This window comes from Protopterus annectens, chromosome 13.part0 (assembly GCF_019279795.1).
Source record: "Protopterus annectens isolate FY-2018-M chromosome 13.part0, PAN1.0, whole genome shotgun sequence".
Lineage (NCBI taxonomy): Eukaryota > Metazoa > Chordata > Ceratodontiformes > Protopteridae > Protopterus > Protopterus annectens.
The window spans coordinates 120,556,579-120,580,050 of NC_056747.1; the positions used below are offsets into that span (position 1 = coordinate 120,556,579).

At 39.1% G+C, this 23,472-nt stretch overlaps 1 protein-coding gene across 1 annotated transcript in view; it reads left to right on the forward strand.

Moving 5' to 3' along the window:
• LOC122787842 (aspartate and glycine-rich protein-like) overlaps positions 1 to 18,475 on the forward strand; it is a 41,249-nt gene extending 22,774 nt beyond the window's left edge. Inside the window, exon 2 of the mRNA XM_044054758.1 lies at positions 17,876 to 18,475. Coding sequence (XP_043910693.1) covers positions 17,876 to 18,475 — 600 coding nt within the window. The remainder of the gene's footprint in view (positions 1 to 17,875) is intronic.
• The last annotated feature ends 4,997 nt before the right edge of the window (positions 18,476 to 23,472 follow it).

The following is a 23,472-nucleotide window of genomic DNA, read 5'->3' on the forward strand; positions in this document are numbered from 1 at the left end:
TGTGCTATAACACAAGGGAGAAGCATAGGGTGACATACAAGAGTGGAGTAAAATGCACAATGGAATATATTCAATGTAGGAGGGCCAGTTTGAAGGAGATTGGAGAATGTAAAGTGTTGACAGGGGGAAGTGTATTTAGGCAGCATAGAATGTTGTTCTGTAAGATGATGTTGGTGATCAAGAAGAGGAGGAGTGTGATGGCAGCACCAAGGATCAAATGATGTGAACTGGAAAAGGGTGATTGTGAGGTGGAGTTCAGGGAAGAGTTAAGACAGGCACTGGGTGGCAGAGATGATCTACTAAATAACTGGGTAAGTACAGCAGAGCAAGTAAGGGAGATGGCTAGAAAGGTGTTTGGTGTGACATGTGGATGGACGAAGGAATACAAGGAGACCTGGTGGTGGACTGAGGAATTACAAGATAATATACAGAAAATGAGGTTGGGGAAGAAGGAGTGGGATTGTCCGAGAGATGAGGAAAGTAGACAGGCGTATGAAGAGATGAGGTGCATGGCAAAGAGAGAGGTGGCAAATATTAAGGATGAGGCATATGAAGAGTTGTATGACAGGTTGGACACTAAGGAGGGATGAAAGGACTTGTACTGACTGGCTAGACAGAAGGACTAAGTTAGTAAAGATGTGCAGCATATACGGGTGATAAAGGATAAAGAGGGAAATGTACTCACAAGTGAGGAGAGTGTGTTGAGCATATGGACAGAGTTTTTTGAGAGGCTGATGAAGAGAACGAGACAGAGAAAGTTGGATGATGGGAATATGGTGAATCAAGAAGTGCAATGGCTTAACAAGGAGGAAGTAAGGATAGCTATGAAGAGGTGGAATACTGGAAAGCCTGCTGGTCCACATTACATACCTGTGGAAGCATGGATGTATTTAAGGGAGATGGCAGTGGTGTTTTTAACCAAAATGAGAGGTTGCATGAGGAGTGCAGAGGAAGTGCTTGGGTACAGTTTTAAGAATGAGGTTGATGTGCAGAGCTGCAGTAACTACAGAGGGATAACATTGACCAGTCACAGCATGAAGTTATGGGTAAGAGTAGTGGAAGCTAGGTTAAGCAGGGAGGTGGTGAGTAGTGGTCAGCAGTATGGTTTCATGCCAGGAAAAAGAACTACAGATGCAATGTTTGCTCTGAGAGTGTTAATGGAGAAGGTCAGGAGTTGCTTTGTGTCTTTCTGGACTTAGAGAAAGCATGTGTCAGGGTGCCTAGGGAGGAGTTGTGGTATTGTATTAGGAAGTCATGAGTGGCAGAGATATGTAAGAGTGCTACAGGATATGTAAAAGGGTGGTGTGACAGTGATGAGGACTGCATTGGGAGTGACAGATGCATTTAAGGTGGAGGTGGGATGACATCAGGGATCAACTGTGAGCCCTTTCTGATTTGCAATGGTGATGGACAGATTGACAAACAAGATCATACAGGAGTCCGCGTTGACTATGATGTTTGCAGATGACATTGTGATCTGTATTGAGAGTAGGGAACAGATTTAGGAGACCCTGGAGTGGTGGAGTTATGCTCTAGAGAGGAGAGGAATGAAGGTCAGCAGGACTAAGACAGAATATTTGTGTCTAAATGAGAGGGAGGATAGCGGAATGTTAAGGATGCATGGAGTAGAGTTGGCAAAGGTGGATGTGTTTAAATGACTGGGATCAACATTTCAGAGTAATGACGAATGTGGATGACAGGTGAAGAAGAGAGTACAGGCAGGGTGGAGAGGAGTGTCAGGAGCAATTTGTGACAGACGAGTACCAGTAAAAGTGAAAGGGAAGGTCTACAAGAGGGTAGTGAGACCAGCTATGTTATATGGGTTAGAGACAGTAGCATTGACAAAAAGAGAGGAGTCAGAGCTGGCAGTGGCAGAGTTACAGATGTTAGGATTTGCCCTGGGTGTGATGAAGTTGCACAGGTTTAGCAATGTGTATATCAGAGGGTCAGCCCATGTTGGACGGTTGTGAGACAAAGCCAAATAGGCAAGATTACATCGGTTTGGACATGTGCTGAGGAGGGATGCTAAGTATATTGGGAAAAGGATGGTATGGATGTAGCTGCCAGGTAAGAGAAAGAGAGGAAGGCCTCAGATAAGGTTTCTGGATGTGGTGAGAGAGGACTTGCAAGTGGTTGGTGTGACAGAGCAACGGGAACAGCCAAAGGAAAAGAAGGCCATGTTGTAATGTCAGTCTTCACAGATATGGGTTTGCCAGACATAACACAACTCTATGGGTAAATGACTACAAATATGAGGCACACATATGGTCAGTGTGCATAACACTGGACAGCTAAATTGTATGAGTTCAGTATATCACATGCAGTTCAACACACACATCTGCAACAGTACTTTGCTTTGCAAATACCATGTATAGGTCTCTCACATTTCTAAGATAAAGAAGTATATCATAGTTGTATTCACAAGTAAGATATGGATATGTACAACATCCCAGCAGCTGGCCTAGCATTGTCAAAGTCAGTATTGTTCAACACACACTCTAGTAGTAGTCATATGTGAGCCATCCTTTCCTGGCGTGACTCAGGGGCCTGGCCTATGATCTATGTCCATGGCCGGCCTTAGGCATAGGCCAACTAGGTGGCAGCCTAGGGCGCCAGTGTAGCAGGGGCACTTTTCCAGTATTTATTTGGTGTAGGTAGACCAGGATGGGGGCACTAGGTAATGTGTTGGGTGGCACCGTGGAGCTGTTTTGCCTAGGGCACCAGTTGACCTAGGGCCGCTCCTGTCTATGTCACTGCAGACCGACAGACCCAGATGCTATGGCCATAGGTTCTGATCAGCAATATATCAGTACAGCAAGTCTTGTTGAGACATACATGTTAAACTTTCTATTTCCCATTCTTACATACCCCCTACTGCAGTCCATTACATGCTTACTTGTTTGACATACCTATTTTTTTGCAAGTGTAGGTGGTTATATCCTGTTTTGCTTTTTTTCCTTTCTCTGAATTTGTTTCTCTCTCTCTCTCGCTCTCTCTCTCTCTCTCTGTCACAGAGGTAGGATATGCATCTGTTTTACATAGGCAGCAGCTTGCCTTTTGTAGGTAATGCTCATGAGCAGCTGATGGCCTGTGCACCAATTGTTGTCCCCCACTTACTAATTGCATGTAGAACAGCTATGTTGTTATTCCTAGAACCAATGGCATAGCAACACACTCCTATAATTGAGTACATCTTGTGGGCATAGCCCTTTTTCCTTGCCTGTGAGGGGGACTTCATGGAGGTGTGTGAAGAACAGCATCACAGAGGGTATTTGGAAATACCTCTTACAACCAAAACTGTGGAGATAGGCCAACAAAATGGGGGAGAATGTTCCAGACATAGTGACAGAATGTAAGTATTGCTATTATACATTTGGATTAATGCTAGTCTAACAGGGTTTCTGTGGACATGGGGTTTCTGCGTGATTTTAACTCTAACAGTGTTATGTATTTGACATAACTCTCAATTGTAGGGCTATCCACAGAATGTCCAGAGTTTGGACTCCTATATTTGGTGTGTTCCTCAGACATTTTTTTGTCTTTGAAAAATCAAGTAGCATACTCTGAGGATTGCAGTCAGTAACTGCTAACATCCATTGGTATTTCTTACCTCATATCCCTCATTAAAGATATGTTACAACTAACCCTGTTACACCAGCAACATTCTCAGTTTACAACTGCCATATTTCAATTATGCCCCTGTGTTTGGCCCTCTGTCCCACAATTGTAAGGCTTTCTCCAGGTGTCATGCAGTAAGAGGTTGAAAGGTATGGTCTATCATTATTTAGTGCTGTCATTCCCAATATCCCAGTAATATTGTGGAATCCCACACATGTTGTGGGGTAGGGGCCATAAATATGAGAGCAAAGGCTGAACAACATGTGGAACTCTATACAGTCAAAAGCTCAGTGTATAGAGAGCACTCTTAGATGCCCTTGTAACAAATTTTATGTGGGGGAGAGTAAGGAGTGCTTTAAAATTAGGCTGTTACTATATGTGAGAGATATTATTAATAAGAAAGAAGACATTTCTATAGCTGTACATTTTAATAAATCTCAGCATGTGGACAATAATGGGTTACAAGGTACTGTTTTGGAAAAAGTCTGTTTCTCAGTTTGATCAAACAGTTATAAAAGAACAATTATGTACAGAATCAATTTATATTTTTAAATGTGATACTTTATCCCCTAGGGGGTTAAATGAGGAGTGTAATTGGAGGCTGTGCATTTAATATGTAATTAAGTGTTAATTGCTTCCTGTATTTAAGGCAAGAATTTATTGTAATGTTTTACTCCTTGAAGGCTTTGGCCAAGACATCAGAGTATATTAAATTTGTGTGAATTAATGGCTGTTTGTTTTTCTCTTTACTATCTTCAGTCATTTTAATTGTTTTGCTAAGAGGTCATTGTATGTCTGGCCATTGTGTATGGCCTGTCATGATTTTGAAGCAGCATACTGTTTACTTATTAGTTGGACTGTGTAGGGGGAGCAGATGTCAGTTGCATGAGTCCTTTTGTATCCAACTGTTCATGCTGCTCCAGTTATGGGTGGTCTATCAGCAGTATATGTTTGTATTGGCAGTTTGAGACATGTCCCATACCACCCCACAATTCTGGCCACACTGTGACATGGTATAGCATATGTAGGGGTATTGTGTGACCCTCATTGAGGATATATCCGTCCACACAGCATTTATACTGCAGTATTTGGTAGGCTTACCACTATGTAGCTGTGACTGCGGTGCAATTGTTTGTGTGTATGCACTTTCACACCGGTGTCTGTCAGTACAGTTCCATCTGTGTAGTGCATGCCGTATTAGCTAATGCATATGTAATTCCCTATAACTGCTTTGGGGTACTGATGTGTTATCCTGACTGTATTTTGGATGGTACTTGGTGACATGCTTGTCCACTCAGTGTAATTTCCCTAATGTTACATATCTGTGCTCATAGGTCTCAAGCCTCCAGGTGTTCATAGGATGTACATTTGTCTGTGCCATATATTTGCTGTGGTCCCCATGATGTGTGTACTGCTGACAATTCAGTGGGATGATGTGTGGAATGTACTCATTACATAATGACAGGCAATTGATTTCTCAGACATCTGTTATTGCACTCAACATATGTCAGGACAGATGGTGTTACTGCAGCAACTTACGCAGTTTATCTTCCCAATTATTTCCAATGTGTCACTATTTCCATACCCTGGTCCCCCCACTTTGTCTAGCTTGGTCCAGACTCCTTGTACTAAGGTGTATAGGAAAATTGTAACAAAATATGTATATATATATATATATATATATATATATATATATATATATATATATATATATATATATATATATATATATATATATATATATATATATATATATATATATATATATATATATATATATATATATATATATATATATATATATATGGGTCACCTTCATTTCACTGACAGTTCATTTTACTGACACTGAAGTCAGCAGGCCCAATTCACTGAAAGTTAATTTCTACGACACTTCATTTCACCGACACTCATTTCATCGACAGTCAGATATGGCCTATTCCCCACTATATAGCAATCCTGGAGTTAGAATAGATAGTAAGGGGGGTATGGAGGCACAGTCCCCCACAATGGGGGGTGTGGGGGTGAAGCCCCGCACATATCATAAACATTTTACAGTATAAAGATGTATTCTTGCAAGTGCAATGAATAACTGTTTGCAAAACACAATATTGAACCCCAGTATGTGGGGTGGTTCACCCCCCACAACCCCCATTATATCTATTCTAAATCCAGGATTGCTCTACAGTGGGGAATAGGCCATATATAATTTTCGACAAAATGAGTGTCGGTGAAATGAAGTGTCAGTGAAATTAACTTTCAGTGCATTGGGTCTGCTGACTTGAGTGTCAGTTAAATGAACTGTCGACAATATGAAGGTGATCCATATATATATATATATATATATATATATATATATATATATATATATATATATATATATATATATATATATATATATATATATATATATATATATATATATATATAATATGTATATATATATATATATATATATATATATATAACATATATAAATATATATCTACACACCTCAGTATTTATTACTAATACATCTATATATTGTTATACATATATATGTATCTCCATACATATATATGTCTATCTCTCTCTCTCTCTATATATATATATATATATATATATATATATATATATATATATATATATATATTTTTTTTTTTATAAATACCAATCATTAGTGATTCCACTGTGTCCATTCCATAAGGTAACCTGACTGTACTGCATGATATGTATGAAAAAACATCCTAAAATTGTGCAGCTGGGATGGCCTAGTGGTAAGTTCCTGTGACTATGGTGTGCAGGGTCTTGGGTTCAAGTCCTACATGTGCTGTTTATTTTGTTGCTCGACAGAACAGAGGCTGATGAAGACAGAGTGATTAAGGCACTTTTAAGCAGTTGCAAGTGTGTTTGCATGGGTTTGCGTGATGCTTAGTGATGCCAACACATGGTTAAATCAATAGGCGCTTAACCTGTGTAGGCTTCACTTAATGACACTTACCAGTGTGCAAATCTGCTTAGCTGAGCTACCTGCTTCTTAGCATTCACATTTGAGCAATGCTTAAACCTGATTAGCATAGCTGAGCATTGGTAACCATTGCTTACATTCCATTCTTACAAAACAGAAGAGTAATGACTTCATTTAGTAAGTGTATTTGATGTGGTTTACATAACATGCCTCTATGTGCTGTCAATACAGTAGCAAGGGGTGTGACTATACTGTATGGGACACTTGGATATACATTGGTGGTTTCACATGTTATATGCACTCACACTTCCATGTTAGACCAGCTACAGTACCCCGATTGACAAAAATCATTTACCACATATTTCACTATTAAAATAGTATGTTTAACACTGCTTTAACATTTAAAATTGGATTGGCTGTTGTAGTACTCAAACCATGCACCCCGCATGCAAAGCTTGGACTCTGAGCACTGCACTATCCTGTTCTGGGGATTTAAGCTATATAGTTTTATGTATCTCCTATTGGATATTAATATCATATTATTATATTAACTGTGAAGTATTGTTTTTTTTGCCATGTCATTGAGAACTGCTGTCATGTCACAATGACAGACATTACAGTTTCAGACTTCTATCCTTTAGAACATTCATGCTAATGCATAACCTGTTTTCTATCTACTTTCCGTCTATCATCTGTGTAGATGGGATGACACCGGTGCTCAGGCTGTGGTAGACTACACTGCAGATTGTGTCTGAGAAGCCATGCCTGTGTTCATGTAGGATGCAGCCTGGAATGGTATTAGGCCTATAGAGACTTTTAAGTGTTGCCTTTGAGAGGGCATTACAGACCTGCTTTGTGATCATGAGGGTAGGGGGCAGGTTCTGGACATGCACATCCGCACCTCTGGGGGGACAGTGGGCTGATGTTTACACATCACCTGTCTGCAGTCGGTCACATATATCCTTTATGTGGGCCTTACCTTTTCCTTGCCTGTGCAAGGGACATTACAGAGGTGTGGGGGGCCTGCATCTTCTCAGACAGTAGGTGAGAATACTACACAGGACAGGACATGTGTGGACAGCCCTACAACAAGGGGGACAAAGCTCTAGAATTGGGTACAGATTGTATGTCATTAGTGTTGTTATACACACGGAGGGTTGCTAGATTCACAGAGTTCATCTGGACATGCATTTACTGAGTGACTTGACATCTGACAGTGAGATGCCTCTGACATACCTCTTAACTGGCATTCTGTCCACAGACTGGCCAGATATCTGCCTGTTATGTTTGGTTGGTTCCCCAGACAGTAGTTGTCTTGAAAAATCAGTAGGGGACTCTGGGGAATGCAGTCATTAAATACTAACATCCATTGCTATTACTGATTTCATATCTCTCAGAAAGGATATGTTACAACAAACCCAGTAACACATGCAACTGCCTCAATGTAAAACAGAAATATGTCCAATATACGCCTATGTTTGGGCCTCTATCCCCAAATTTTGTTGGGTTTTGTCCAGATGTCATGCACTAAGAGGCTCACAGGTATTTAGTATACTTATGTATTTCCTTCATTCCTGCTACCATCCCAGTGATGTAGTAGACCCACAGTTATGTCATGGGGAAGAGGCCATGGATATGAGTCCTGATCCTGTACATTCTGAGGTAAACCATGCATTTGAGATGTCTGTGTATGTCCGGCCATTGTTAACAGGCTGTCAGGATTGTGTAGAAGTGTAGTGTGTACCTGTTACTTGGGTGTGTAAGGAGGGGGTATATGTGAGTGGGGTCCACTTCAAAATACCGACTTTCAAAATACCTAAACTCAAAATACTGAGACCAAAATCTCTAAAGTTCAAAATACTGAAAACTCAAAATACTGAAACTCAAACTATGGAAAAAAAAACACAGTACAGCAACACAACTATATTGCAGCAGAACTACATGTTTGTTTGTGTCTTTCGGCTTTTCCCGGTTAGGGGTCACCACAGTGGAACTCCAGTCTGCTAATGATTGGTAGTGGATTTTTACGTACCGGGTTACCAGCCCTGATGCACAACCTTCAACAAAGGCATGCCCCATTCACATATGCTTCCACACAGAAGACGCTCTAGCTGAGAATCGAACAGGACAACGTCTTGCTATGAGGTGACAACACTACTGCAGCACCACCACCGCAGCAGAACTACATACAGAAACATATTACTCTTCTGCAGGTATAGGCAGGGGGGAAAGCCCTCCTACACCCCCTGCTACTTAAATATATCAACTCTGAGATTGCACTTCACTACACTAAAGTGCAATCTTGGAGTTGATATATTTAAGTAGCAGGAGGTGTGGGGGGCACAGCCCCCCAGAGAGGGGGTGCAGGGGGAGCTTGCCCCCCTGCTTATACTTGGAGAAGAGTAATATGGTTTGTGTTTTATTTGTTTCAGTATGTACTTGTGCTGGAATATAATAAGTGTTGGTATCCTGTTTGTTTTTGGTATTTTGAGCTTTAGAGAATTTGGTCTCAGTATTTTGAGTTTAGGTATTTTGAAAGTCAGTATTTTGAAGTGGACCAATGTGAGTGTCATGGCCCCTTTCTGTCTGACTGTGCATACTGCTCCAGTTTCTGGTTCCCTATCAGCTGTTACATGTTTGTATAGGTAGACCATGATATGTCCCTTACATGTTTGTACAGGTCGACCATGGTATGTCCTGTAACACCTCCAGATTCCCACTACACTGTGGCTTGGGGCAGTATATGTAGGGGTAATGTGTGAGTGGAAGCAGGATATGTGTGTTCACACTGTCATTATAGTGCAGTGTTCAGTTTGCTTACTGGTATGTCACTGTGACTGTGGTGCAATGGTTGGTGGTTATGCACTTTCACACCAGTGTCTGTTTTCCACTGGTGTTATATCCCTGTAGTGCCTGTTATATTTGCAAATGCATGTGTACAGCCACAGAGCTGGATTTGGCTAGTGTAATGTCAGTCTGCTTGTAATTTTGACGGTGTTTGGTAGCTCGGTGCAGTTTCCCTACTGTTGTGCTATCTCCACATATTCATAGGATGTACCATTGTCTGGTCAATACTTTTGGTCTGGTCCCCATACCTGTTGTGTATTCCTGACGCATCACTGAAATGATATGAGGATTTGGGTCAATAACTAACTGGAAACAGTTGAGTCCCAGACCTGTGATATTTCAGTCAATACATGTTAGGACTTACAGTGTTAGTACAACAACCTTCTCAGCTTATCTGCTCATGTATTTTGAATATGTCTCTACTGTAATACCTTTGTTCCCCCACTTTATCAGGGCTTGGGCTAAAATCATTGCACTAAGGGGTTCTGAGCATACCCCTCCACTGCCAGGCTTTTCACAGAATGACCAGATGCTTGGCCCATGCTTTGGTTCTGTTCTATAGATTATTTGTATTTGTCTGGTAAATCACTGCGATAATCCCAGGATTTATGTGAGTGAATAAAGACATGACATGTAAGTTCTCATCCTCATATCCTTCAGATGTTTCTGCTGAAACACACCCTGTTGCTTTACAAATGTTTGCTTATGACAGCAATATTTGGAATATGTCCCTATATGTGGCCCATTTCCCCCCATTTTGTGCAGCCTTTGTACAGGTCACTAAGAGGTTGATAGGTATGGCTGAGGTATGGCTGCACTGCATGTTATATGTTTATATATATGTATGTATATATATATATATATATATATATGTGTGTGTGTGTGTGTGTGTGTGTGTGTGTGTGTGTGTTTATATATATATATATATATATATATATATATATATATATATATATATATATATATAGATTCACTTCATAATCTCGAAATACTGAAACATCGAATTTCAGTATCTCAAAACTATGAAACCAAATACATAAAACACTGAAACTACAAAAGCCCTAGCCCAAAACCACGAAATTCAAAACACTGAACAAACCGCATACACTACACCATACATACACCACAACACCCACATCACAACATAAACAAACAAAAACTGCACACATACACAACTCATGCACACATAAGCAGGGGAGGCAAGCACCCCCATGTGGGGGGCTGTGCCCCCTACTTATATATACTAACTCCGAGGTTGCACAAATAGGAAACAAAAGCAAACTCACAAACGCACATTCTCCAGTCCCTCACACACACATCAAACATATCAGCACACTCAAATGCACTGTAACTCCCAGTCAAATCCCTTACAAAACACTCACTTACCTGACAAAACACCTAGAGCCACAGACAGCACCGCGCACCATAAGCACACAATCCCGGACATCACATAGCGTAAGGCTATAACCGCGAATTTGAGATATTAGAATTCACGATTATGAACTTTCGCTATTTTAAACATTCGGGTTTATAGTTTTGAGATACTGAAATTCCACATTTCAGTATTTCGAGATTATAAACAGCTCCTATATATATATATATATATATATATACATATATATATATATATATATATATATATATATATTTGTTCATATATTTATATATGTATATTATGTTTCTATGTTGTTATATATGTGTCTTTAAAGGAAATATATATACATATATATATATATATATATATATATATATATATATATATATATATATATATATATATATATATATATATGTATGTACACACACACACACACACACACACACACACATATCTATATCTATATATATATATATATATATATATATATATATATAAATATATATATATATATATATATATATATATATATATATATATATATATATATATATATATATATATATATGTGTGTGTGTGTGTGTGTGTGTGTGTGTATATGCATGTTTATATATGACACATGAATGATTCCACAGAGCTTTCTCACTATTGTTGTATGCCTGTACAGCATGATAAGTTTGAAAATCAACAGTTATTTCAATAGTAGAGCAGAGCATCCTGGGTTTGAGACTTAGTAGTGCTGATTAATTTGTTGCTTGGCAGAACAAAGGCTGTTGGATACATAGTGATTAAGGCACTTTTAAGCAGTTGTAAGGTGTTTTGTGTGACGATAATTTGTTTTAGCTTCACTTAGCAGCGCTTACTCCCGCTTACCCCGTGGTAATTTCTTTGAAAGAAAAGAAAAAAAGAGTGACTGGAAAGTGGTGAAAATGGGGCATGCAGAGGGGAATACAGTATGAAAGGTAGCTAGGGATGTGCAGGACGGGTGTAGGAAAGGTCCATAGCTATCCATTTCTTCTACAGCAACAGCGGTGAATGTCTACAGAATTTGGAGGTGAATTTGGACACTCAAACCCCTGAGACAGGGGTGAGAAGAACAGTAATGTGTTGTCATGCCAATTGGACCAGATTACATGTGTCCAGTGGACACGTATGTGAAATGGACAGCTATATATGGGGCGTAATTTTTTTTTTGGGAACAGATTGACATTTTTTTTAAGGTGAGAGTGGGATGTTGGGGAAGGATAATAGGTAAATATGGGGAGGTAAGTTGGGTAGGAAGACAGACAAGACAGCAGACAGGGGTGATATATGACACATGTGGGGAGTAAACACCTTGAACAGTGAATGTGATTGGGAATTGGATGCACATGAGCCCCCAAATGTATACAGTGAGACCGAGGTCCCCACCCATAGGCAGTCACCACTGCACCTTCATGGCCCCGAAGGTGGCTGTGCTTAGGGCTGAACAGGAGGGGCAGACTTACCCTCAATATATGCCAGGCAGCTCTCAAGCTGGTACAGCTGATCCTCGAACTTCAATCGGAGGATGTTGTGCACCAATCCCTGGACCTGACTATGGGTGATGGTGTCCTCTCCCCGCCTGCTCCCAAGGGGAGGGGGCCAGCCCCGTCCCTTGAGGCAGTTCTACCTGAAGGTGGTGCAGGACCAACGGAAGAGGAAGGCCTGGGTTGGGTCCCAGACATGCTGGGGCCCAGTACCATGGCTAGATGAGGTGGGACAGGCAGATCTGGTGAGATCTGCCTTCCCAGATGTGCTATGGTGTTCAAGATTAGTTATAACAGCATGCATGGGTGTTCCCATTGACCCCATATAACTGTTTTGAAACAATTGCATAGCAAACAGAACACATGCATATATGGACCCACAGGAGGCATTATAATGGCATGCAATTTACATTGACAGCAACAGGCCATCAATTATAGTATTTGAATAAAGTTCATTAATATTCAAGCAATTCAATCTTTATAGAACAATAAAACACAAGTCCCCACAGTAGGTTTGGAGAAAGACATACCCATTATTTATGTTCATACATTATTGATGCAGATAGGGGTGGGGGAGAGAGAGTTGGCAATTAACAACTGCATGACTTCTGTTTTTCACAAGTGTACTGATCAGTACTCTACTCATTATGCTTCAGGTCTGACCTCACTTCAAATGTACATATGGCCTGGGGTTGGACAGTGGAAATGTTGTACACAGAGTATATTAGTAATGCCTTCTTACAGGCATTTCTTTACCTGGCAGACCTGTGGAGGAAATATCTGTTAACAATACCTGACAATTTCTACACATATTCACATATTCTTGTGTGACAATATGCATTCAGCTTATTATCACTGCTGGGGTTCAAACCATGTCTATTTGTACTAAAACGTTACACCACACTTGTGTTTCATCAGACTGAACTGTTGAGGAATTGCTAATGCTTATTTGACTTTTTACTCCCTACTACTCTCTTCTTTGCACAATCTGACCTTGTAGTTCTGACATTCATGCATGGCAGATGGTTCTTGTACTGTGTATTCATACTTCAACATATTACAATCTGGAAAGCAATGGTTGACACAAAGCACTGCTGCAGGGGATAAAAAATTAGATTTTACAGATTACTATTCTCAGTTCAGATCTTGGTGCATGGCACATTTTATATAGTTGTTCACCTGTTTTACAACTCCATAATCTTTGCAAGATGAGCCTCACTTCATTCTTGCTATCAGAGCAACAGTCTGGGGTTTTTACTTTTATTGAAAGTTATGGAGACCTTTATTTGTAAATATTCTGCACATCAGTGCTAATCTGCTAACAGTCATTTATTAATTACACACAATACGCACTTTACCAACTGGTAGTTGACATTCTACTCCTTTCTATTTATTTGCCCTGAATATTACAAGTTAGATTTGTACTCACCAGCCTCCCGGTACAGCCTTAGCAGTCTGTTTGCATGTGCATCCGCAGCCCTCTCATCTGCAGCTGTACAGGAGAAAAAGAAACATTTATGCATACCTATCAATCACATAGTCAGGCTGGACTTTGGGGAGCAATAAGTGATACTGATACTTACACACTTCCAGGACATTCTGTGCCCATGTGTCTTGGGTCCACTGGTCCAAGAGCTCCCTCTTTCTATGCTTCAGGTCAGCATAATGGTGCTGGTCCTGCTCACCAGTTTGAGGGATGCCAATAGCACTGCTGAGATCCCATGCAAGACAGTCCCAGGCCTCTGCTTTGTACTGTGAGCGCTAGTCCTGCAGCAGTCTCTCTTCATGGACTTTCATAAGGAGTCCAGCCATGACCTCGACTCCTGAATGCCTCAACACTGCACTCAAAAGTGCGTACCCTCACCAATGCCAGCCATAGTGCCTGCAGTGATCAGCTACAACTGGTTATGGCTGTATTCCCATCTGTGAGGTTTAAATAGGGCTGAATTCCCACACTTTGCTGTGATTGGATGGTTTTGAATATGCTGAACTAAACTAAGCAATGGGCAAACCAGTTTAGCTAACGTTGGCAGTGCTTAAAGGGATAGATGTTAAGCACTGCTTACCAATGTGCAAATCCACTTACCTGGGCTAGTTATTGCTTAGCACTTACATTTAAGCAATGCTTACACCAGGTTAGTATACCTGAGCACTACTTAGCATTGCTCAGGTTACATTTTATAAAGTATCAGGATTGTGGGATTGATTCCTCATTTTAGGTTTACCTTCCATGACACCCCCTATGTGCTTTCATTAAATTATATTCTTGTGTGACTATACTGTATGGGGAACTTGTATTTATATGGGGGTTTCACATATTTTCTACACTGACATCTCACATTTGGACATGCTAGACTACCCTGGTTGACAAAAAACTGTTGCTACATAATTTAAATTTACAAAAATAGTTTTAACACTACTATTCCCTAGCAAGGTATGTTGCCTGTTTTGGACTTGAACCGTGAATGCCTGCATGTAAAGCTGGGACTCTAACCACTACACTGCCTCAGCTTGGCTTTTTTTATATGTATATTTGCATTTATTTCCTGAGGATGTTTAACCTATGCTAAGTAGATAACCATAACCCACACACATGCTTAGCTAAGCTTAAAGATTCGTTAGGCTAAAAAAATAAATTATATTATTATTATATTATTATGTTATATGTGAGTCTTGTGGTGTTCTGACAACTCATTGAGGACTGCAGTTATGAAATAATGGCATTCATTTGGCTTTCAGGCTTCTATCCTTCAGGGACTCCTGCTAATATATATCCTGTTATCTATCAACTTTCTACGTGTGTGAGTGCAATATTTAAAATCTGTCCCTATTTGTTCCCTCATCATTTTAGGCTTTGTCCAGATTTTTTGCTCTAAGAGGTTGAGAGGTATGCTGACCGATATTTGAGTTTCAGATGTCATATCCTTCGGAAAATGTATGCTAACACAACTTTTATTCTAGCCACTTTCTGAGGGTTTATCTGAGCAATATTTAAAATTTATCCCTATTTGGAGGCCTTTGTCTCACCATTATTTTTGGCTTTGTCCAGATTTCTTATACTGAGAGGTTGAGCGGTATGATTGCTGTATGGCACTTTAGCAAAGCAGGGGGTATGTCACAGAACCTATAACACACCCCCTGCATTGCTTTCTTGTTGCTGTTTTTATTTCAGTGTCCGTGGACACTGGCATTATACTTTTTTTCATTTTAGTGTCCGCAGACACTGAAATACTGGCATAATATTAGAGCAAAGCTCTAATATTATGCTAGTTCAGCTTAGAAAGTGATGTATGGTACATTCTGAGTGCAGGGGGTGTGTTTAATGTCTATGCACTACACAGACACACCCCCTGCACTCGTTCGCAGTTCATGTCCGTGTAGGTTAAACAGCAGTGCGCCTTCATGCATATGCAAGGCCCACTGCTGTGCTATACACACATGAACCACTCCGTGCAGGAATAATACTATTTCTGCATGGAGTTTAATAAATCCTTGGATTTGTCTTCATTGTCACACTACCATGAGCAGCTTTACCCCAAACCTTGCAATCAAAGTCTGCAGCCTTTCTGACCCCAGACATTCAGCATCTCCAGTGTTTTCACCAATTTTCACCATACACATATATTTGATGTGTCTGTACTTCTTTTCACACCCATCTCACATTTCTAATTCCTATCACATGTGTTTATATTCCCTTACAATCCACACTTCCAGCATTTGTTATCTTTTCTCCAACCTTAAACAAGTACCCGTTTTAGACTTTTGTACCATTTATGCGCTGAACTTCTTCTAAGGTTCATACACCAGACCCACCACTGTCAGTTGTATCATCCGTCCAACTGTCATCTTTCTCCAGGCTTTACCCTCCTTTATACTGTACAACTTTCCTTCCCGTGATTCTCTTCAAAACGTGTATAGATCCTTCCACTTCTAAAACAAAATCTCATAACTCACTGTGCTAACTTCTCTTTCAGGAATTTAAGGATTGCCATCAAAAGCAGCATCCCTGCCACATACCTCTATCTATCAGTATTTTTTCTGATATGTCCCCATTAACAGCAATAAATGTGTATGACTCTGTATACAATGCCACCAACCTGTTAAGAAATCAACCCTTACCCATGATCTGTTCAAGTGCTTCTAAAATAGATCCAACTAGCAATATCAATGCCTTTTGGATTTCTGATAATTCCCATCATCCTCCCTTTAATTTTTTTCTTTCAGTACTGCTAAATTGTTTAAGACCTTCTAGTGGTCCCCCAAGAATCTCTAATGGAACCTACTTGAGTCTCATGCATCACCTTCTGATGAACCTTCTTCAGTCTCACAGCTAAGTGCATAGTGATACAGAGTGGAAATGTGTCCATTTGTCATTATTCCACTTCCCTTTTAGAAGAATTTCCTTCACTGTAGAGCCTTTGACATAGAATCTGGCAAATAATATCTCAGGGCATTCCCTTTTCCCTGAGGTATGGCCATTTCACAGATTTGGTATATATAAAGTTTGGGGGTATCATTCCCTTTTCCCTGAGGAATGGCATTCTTACAGAATTGGTATATATAAAGTTTGAGGGCATGGAAGGCTTGTCACCCTACATCATGGATGAAGAGGGATTTCCCTCTGCAAAATATATGTTTAAAGAAGACGGATGTTTAATATTCATTCTTCTTCCATATTTTCAGTTTTTTTTTTTTTTTGATATGTCAATGTTCGGAAATCTAAGTCTCAGTTGTTGAATAGGGAACCATTGCTCCCACTATCAATACACTCTTGTTTCCATCCTCACATCACCCCAACCTTACACCATTCCCTGTACCCTCAGTATCACATCATTCATTTCCAGGATCAAAAGAGATCCTAAGGCATACATCTCAATTTCTTTGCACAAGAATTCTGGATAAAGCCAAAGATGATGGGTCATAAAGACTCACAATCAGATACAAATTATAAATATTACTCTAATTTACTCAAAAAGATAAGGGGACAACAGATGTTGCATCAACATACAATTTCTGAACAATACAAAGTATGAAACTCTAATGTATATTAGCATGTCTGGCTGTAACCTGCAGTCATTTAGTAGAAAACCAAATATTTTATGAAGAACGGGACAAAAATATAAATTAAAAATCAGGTATATATTCTGCAAAATACCGGACAGTTGAAAGGTCAAAGCCACTTTCCACATCACACTTCCTAGTCATAAACAGTACACATTTTTTTCAGCAGTAATTTAAAAAGATAACCACGTCAAATCTCCCACTGTGGGATAGATGAAGAAATGACATCAGAGCAAAAGCCAAATGAGCCCCAATTATTGAAAAAGTCAAGAAGAATGGATTACAATGGTTAAGCTACATGTGCAGGGAAGCAAAGAATGGTTTGTAAACCAGATTTGGGAGAAACAGGAAGAAGGTAAGAGCTGATGAGGAATTCCAGCAAATAGATAGATGGAGTGAGTGAAAGAAGACTTGGGCCAGGTGGGTAAAATGTCAAAAAAGTTAAGACAGTGTTTGTAAATAGAGGGAAGTGGTGACAGTTGGCACGATGCTTAATCTAATTTAAAAAATGGGAAAAAGAGGGTTGATAATGATGATAACAGTGACGATGATAATGGTGATGATGATAACAGTGACGATGATAACGGTGGTGATGATAACAGTGACGATGATAATGGTGATGATGATAACGGTGGTGATGATAATGGTGGTGATGATAACGGTGGTGATAATAACAGTGATGATGATAACAGTGATGATGATAACGGTGATGATGATGATAATGATGATGATAACGGTGGTGATGATAACAGTGATGATGATAATGGTGGTGATGATAACGGTGGTGATGATAGTGATGATGATAACAGTGATGATGATAACGGTGATGATGATGATAACGATGATGGTAACGGTGTTGATGATAGTGATGATGATAATGGTGGTGATGATAACAGTGGTGATGATAGTGATGATGATAACAGTGATGATGATAATGGTGATGATAATGACAGTGATGATAATGGTGGTGATGATAATGGTGGTGATGATAACGGTGGTGATGATAACAGTGATGATGATAATGGTGATGATGATAATGGTGATGATGATAACGATGGTGATGATAATGGTGATGGCGATAACGGTGGTGATAATAATGGTGATTTTCTGCGACTCTAACTGCCATTGATCCTTAAGCAATAGCTCTATTTTTTTGTAAAGTTATAGCTCTTCTACTGTTCTGTTTGGCATCCACTTGTTAAACAATTGCTTTCTTCACATCCGTGTGTTTTTGTATTAGACTCCCTTGCCACTCAGACTAATTAAAAGGGATTTTGTGATGTCACAACATAAGCTCTTTCTCTTCTAATTGTCCCTACAAACAGCTTATTTTGTAATTTTAACTCAATAGCATGCAAACTCTTTTGAACACACTTTTATCTTTTGCACATCCTGTGAAATGATTCTTTCCATCATAAATGCTAAGTACTTCATTCTTCTCATATTTATAGTAATACCTAGTACACAAGACCTGAAATTCAACTGCACCATATTTCCTGTGTTCCTCATGGCTCGATTTCTCAGACCCACTTATTTGGCATTTTAACTTTATGCACTATTAAACAGCAAAACCCTATTAAAATTGTTGATAGTTCCATGTTTTTTATTAACTCTATCTGGAAAACATTTTAGACTCATAGCTAAACATAAGCTACCTAAAGGCATTACTATTTTCCTATTCCGGTAACAATACGCTAGGTCTTTTGCTTTAAAATTACTCTCTGATTTGATTGTAGAAAGATAATTACTTCTAATATACATAATTATCACAAATAACATATTAACTTTAATTTCACAAACTTTGATATTTCACTACTCAAATCAGTAACAATTCTAAGGAGTAGCCTTTTATTTTTCTCACTTCTTATTACATTCTATAGTTATTGTAATGGCAGTACCACAGAACAGACGTAGATAACTGTTGTTAGGATGGACGAAGGTGGTTTTGAGGAACTTCTCATTAAACCAGGAATTAAATATTCCATGTTTAGATTTGTAAATAGTTTTAAATGTTTTACAGCTATACTCAGTGTTCATGTTATGTTCATAACAGAATCTTTACTATCTAACACAATCTATAGGAATGTTTTCATATAAATGTTTGTCGTTAAATGTAAATGGACTCAACAATCCTATAAGGAGCAGAAGCTTAACCAAATATTTGAAAACTAAGAAAGTAGATATTGCATTCTTGCAAGAAACACATATAATAGAAGATTTGAATAGGATGTCTTTTAATGGCTATTCTATACTTGCAGAATCTCATTTTCGGACCAAAAGAAGAAGCACCAGGATATTGTGGAGGAAAACACTACCAGTACCTAAAATAATCGACACATATTCAGACAAAAATGGCATGTTCTACTTAATTATTCTAGAAATAAATAAAAAACTAATCCTATTAGCCAATACGTATTGGATACCTGGTGCCGGTGCTGCAATAGCGAATAAATATCTTGACTTACTTGCAATCAAATCTAAGGGAGAAATAATATATGCAGGTGATTTTAACTGTATTCTCCCCAGAAGTGACACTACTAAATGTGATAAGTTTAAGATATCTGTACCTTATAAAAGATTGAACGATTTCATCAATAATTCAAATATAAGAGATATTTATGAAAACATAGAACCCAAATCCTTAAAATACACACATTACTCACAGATTTACACAAAGTACCATCGATAAGGTACTGGTTACAGATTATTTATTCTCAAAAATTCAGGAAGTTTTCATTAGCTCCTGTCCAATGTCCGATCACAATGCTATTTTCTTTAAAATCCACATGAAATCTAGTCATCTAGTATACTGGCAAATAATACCAGCATACATTGTTAAGATAACCGGGTTTAAGGAATGGTTACTGAAAGAAATCAAAATATTTCTAAACATTAATTACAATGATAGCACTTCTAAAGTTACACTGAAATCTTAATTTTTTTTGTAAAATCAAAACCTGGTACCTAAACAAACAAAAAGAATGGGATAGTACGCTATCGAGAATACAATCAAAAATCGATGAACTAAAAAGAAATCTAAATAATAAAGACAAACACAGATACAGAACTGAAACAATTAAACATCGATTACATGAAAATTCTTAATCACAGAGTGGCAATAAATTTAGAAAGAATTAAATTACAGTTTTAATCTGTTAACCCAAAAAACATGCATAGATTAGCTGTGAAATCAAAAAACGTAACAGATGTTAAACACATAAGGGAAATTGTTGATGAAACTAAAAATAAAACTAAAATTGTAACAGATTTAGAAGATATTCTTGAGACTTTCAGAACACATCACAAAATAATAAATAACGCCAATCCAAATATTAATAGTAACGTCCCAAAAGATAACTTCTTAAATGAGAGCATAGGCAACAAACTGTCAATAGAACAGAATACCAAACTTCTCAAACCAATAACATTAAGTGAACCAAAAGAGAGGATTCAAAGCCTTAAGAACAATAAAGCTCCAGGATTAGATGGATTAACTGGAGAAATTTATAAAGTACTCACAGACAATACATTAAAGATACTTTTACAAGCTTTTGTGGAATTCAGAAAAAAAGACAAGCTCATTCCCTTCCTGGAAATATACCATGATTTCCCCTATCCTAAAACAGGACAAAGACCCCAGAATAGTAACTTTGTATCATCCCATTTCACTATTAAATGTGGAGTATAAAATTTTTGCATCAATATTAGCTAACAGATTAGATCAACTGATGCCTAATATAATAGGTGATGATCAAACAGACTTCATCCTAAATAGAAGAGCACAAGACAATGTCGTCAGGCTCCTTTCCTTAGTACACCATGCTAACAGGAAAAAAGAACTATCAATTATTAGCCTAGATTTAGACAAGGCTTTTAATGCTATAAATTGGTCCTATTTATTTAAAGCATTAGAAGTATATAACTTCTCCCCTGACCTTATCAATATAATTCACAGATTATATGTTAACTCAATATGATACATCAAAATTGATGCTTTTTTATCAGGTCCACTCAACATCCTAAACGGCACTAAACAAGGCTGCCCACTCACCCCCTTATTATTTGCCATATCAGTAGAACCTCTAGCTAACTTCATAAGAGCAAATTTTAATATAAGGGGATTTTCTGTTAGTCCAAGCTACATTTTTTAGTTTCAGCACTCAAGTTTGTTTCTTTCAGCTCAGCACTTGTTCAGAACTTGTTGTAAGCACTAAATAAGCTACAAATTACTACAACACTCAACTTTCCTTACTTGTATAGAGGAAAACAGTTTCTAGTACTTAAATAAGCACCTATCCAGGCATGTCTAAGGGTCAGCTCCCGGTGTTTTCTCCTGTCTACCTGATGAATCTGGGCATCTTGGTGCAATGCAGCAATTGCCTCATGTACACAGACAACCCTCTCCTCCTACCACCCAACACTACAATCTGTGAGAGTAGCACTTATATAGCCAAAATGGAAGCAAAACTCTCTTCACTCAAGACTGGACTAGACAGTCAAGAGGAGAGGGTAAACACTTGCACCACAACACACTCATCACATAGTCCCTCAGAACCTACACCACCAAAACACATACATTGAAACACAAAATCCACACCTACATTCATGGAGGCTCTCAGTAAAACCTGCCCAAGCAACAGGGACCTCCAAAGCAGAAACACAAGCAACCTTCACCCCCCCCAACATAACCCAAATGACACATAGCACACAAACTCAGTGTGCCACTCAACCACAGCCCATAACACATAGCAACATACCCAAAACTCTAGTCATAGGTGACTATATAGTCAGGCACACTGATGTTCCACTCACCAGGCTAAACAAGGAGAAAGTTACTGTCAGATGCCTGTCAGGTGTCAGGATCTGCCACATAACACATGCACTCAAGTCACTCCACAGCAAGTACAAATATGACTCTGTAATTGTCCATGTTGGTGTGAATGACCTGAAATGTACCTCCCTGGACTACATGAAAAGGGACATGGAGGAGCTGCTCGATCTTGTAGCCCAGGCAGGTATGACCCTAGCCCTGAGTAGCATCCTGCCATCACCCAGAATGATACCATAGTACAAGGACAAAATTATTGACTTCAACAATTGGCTAAGCTTCTGGTGTCATTCTAAGGGGATCCAGTATCTCTCTGCTTGGGATGACATGATCGACAAACCGCAATGCTTTGCCAGAGATGGCATGCACCTGTCGTCCCTTGGATTCCGGATACTGGCTAAGGCTCTAGCTACCCCTGTAGTGCCTTTTTTAGGCAAGGTTCAAATGACAAATTCACCACCATAACAGGTACAAGCAAGCAAAATCTGAGGGTATTGCTACTCAATGCTAGAAGTCTAAACCTCAAAATGCACTCACTCAAGGCACTCATTAAAATGGAGAACATCGACATCTGTGCAATGACAGAGACCTGGTTCAAGGCTTCAGAGAGTACCCCTGCATTACCAGGCTATAATTCATACCACACCTTTCGGCCACCTAACCTGGACCAAAACACTAAAGGCAGAGGCGTGTCCATATTCATTAAGGATATCCACACCTCCAGGCTAGTTGCTCAGCATAATGCATCCGAGATTATCCAAGTGCAACTAACTCTGGGCAAGACTGCAATCCAAATTGTAGCTTGCTGCAGATCCCCCACCATGCCCCAGGATTCCCACTCCTCATTTCTTGATAGACTGGAAAATATTAGGGTACAACCTAACACCCTAATAATGGGTGATTTCTACTACCCCACCATTAACTGGGAAAACTACTCATGTAAGAACTCTTGTGCTCAATGTTTTCTGGAATTCATAAATTCCATGGCCTTGGATCAACTTATCTATACCCCCACCGGGAGCAGCAATATCCTAGACCTGGTTATTACCAACATGGGCAACCGGTGCCCCACACCAGAGGTCAATTCCTCATTGGTCAGATCCAACCACAAACTAATCACCATAGACATACAAATTCCTCCCCCACCCCCCATTAGGGAAACCATCGTAAAAAATTTCTCCAAAGCCAACTTCATGCTTCTTAAGACAGAAGTGGCAAACTTCACGACACCCATGCTGATGGACAATAGAGGTATGACTGCTGAATCCTACACAAATGCACTTTATAA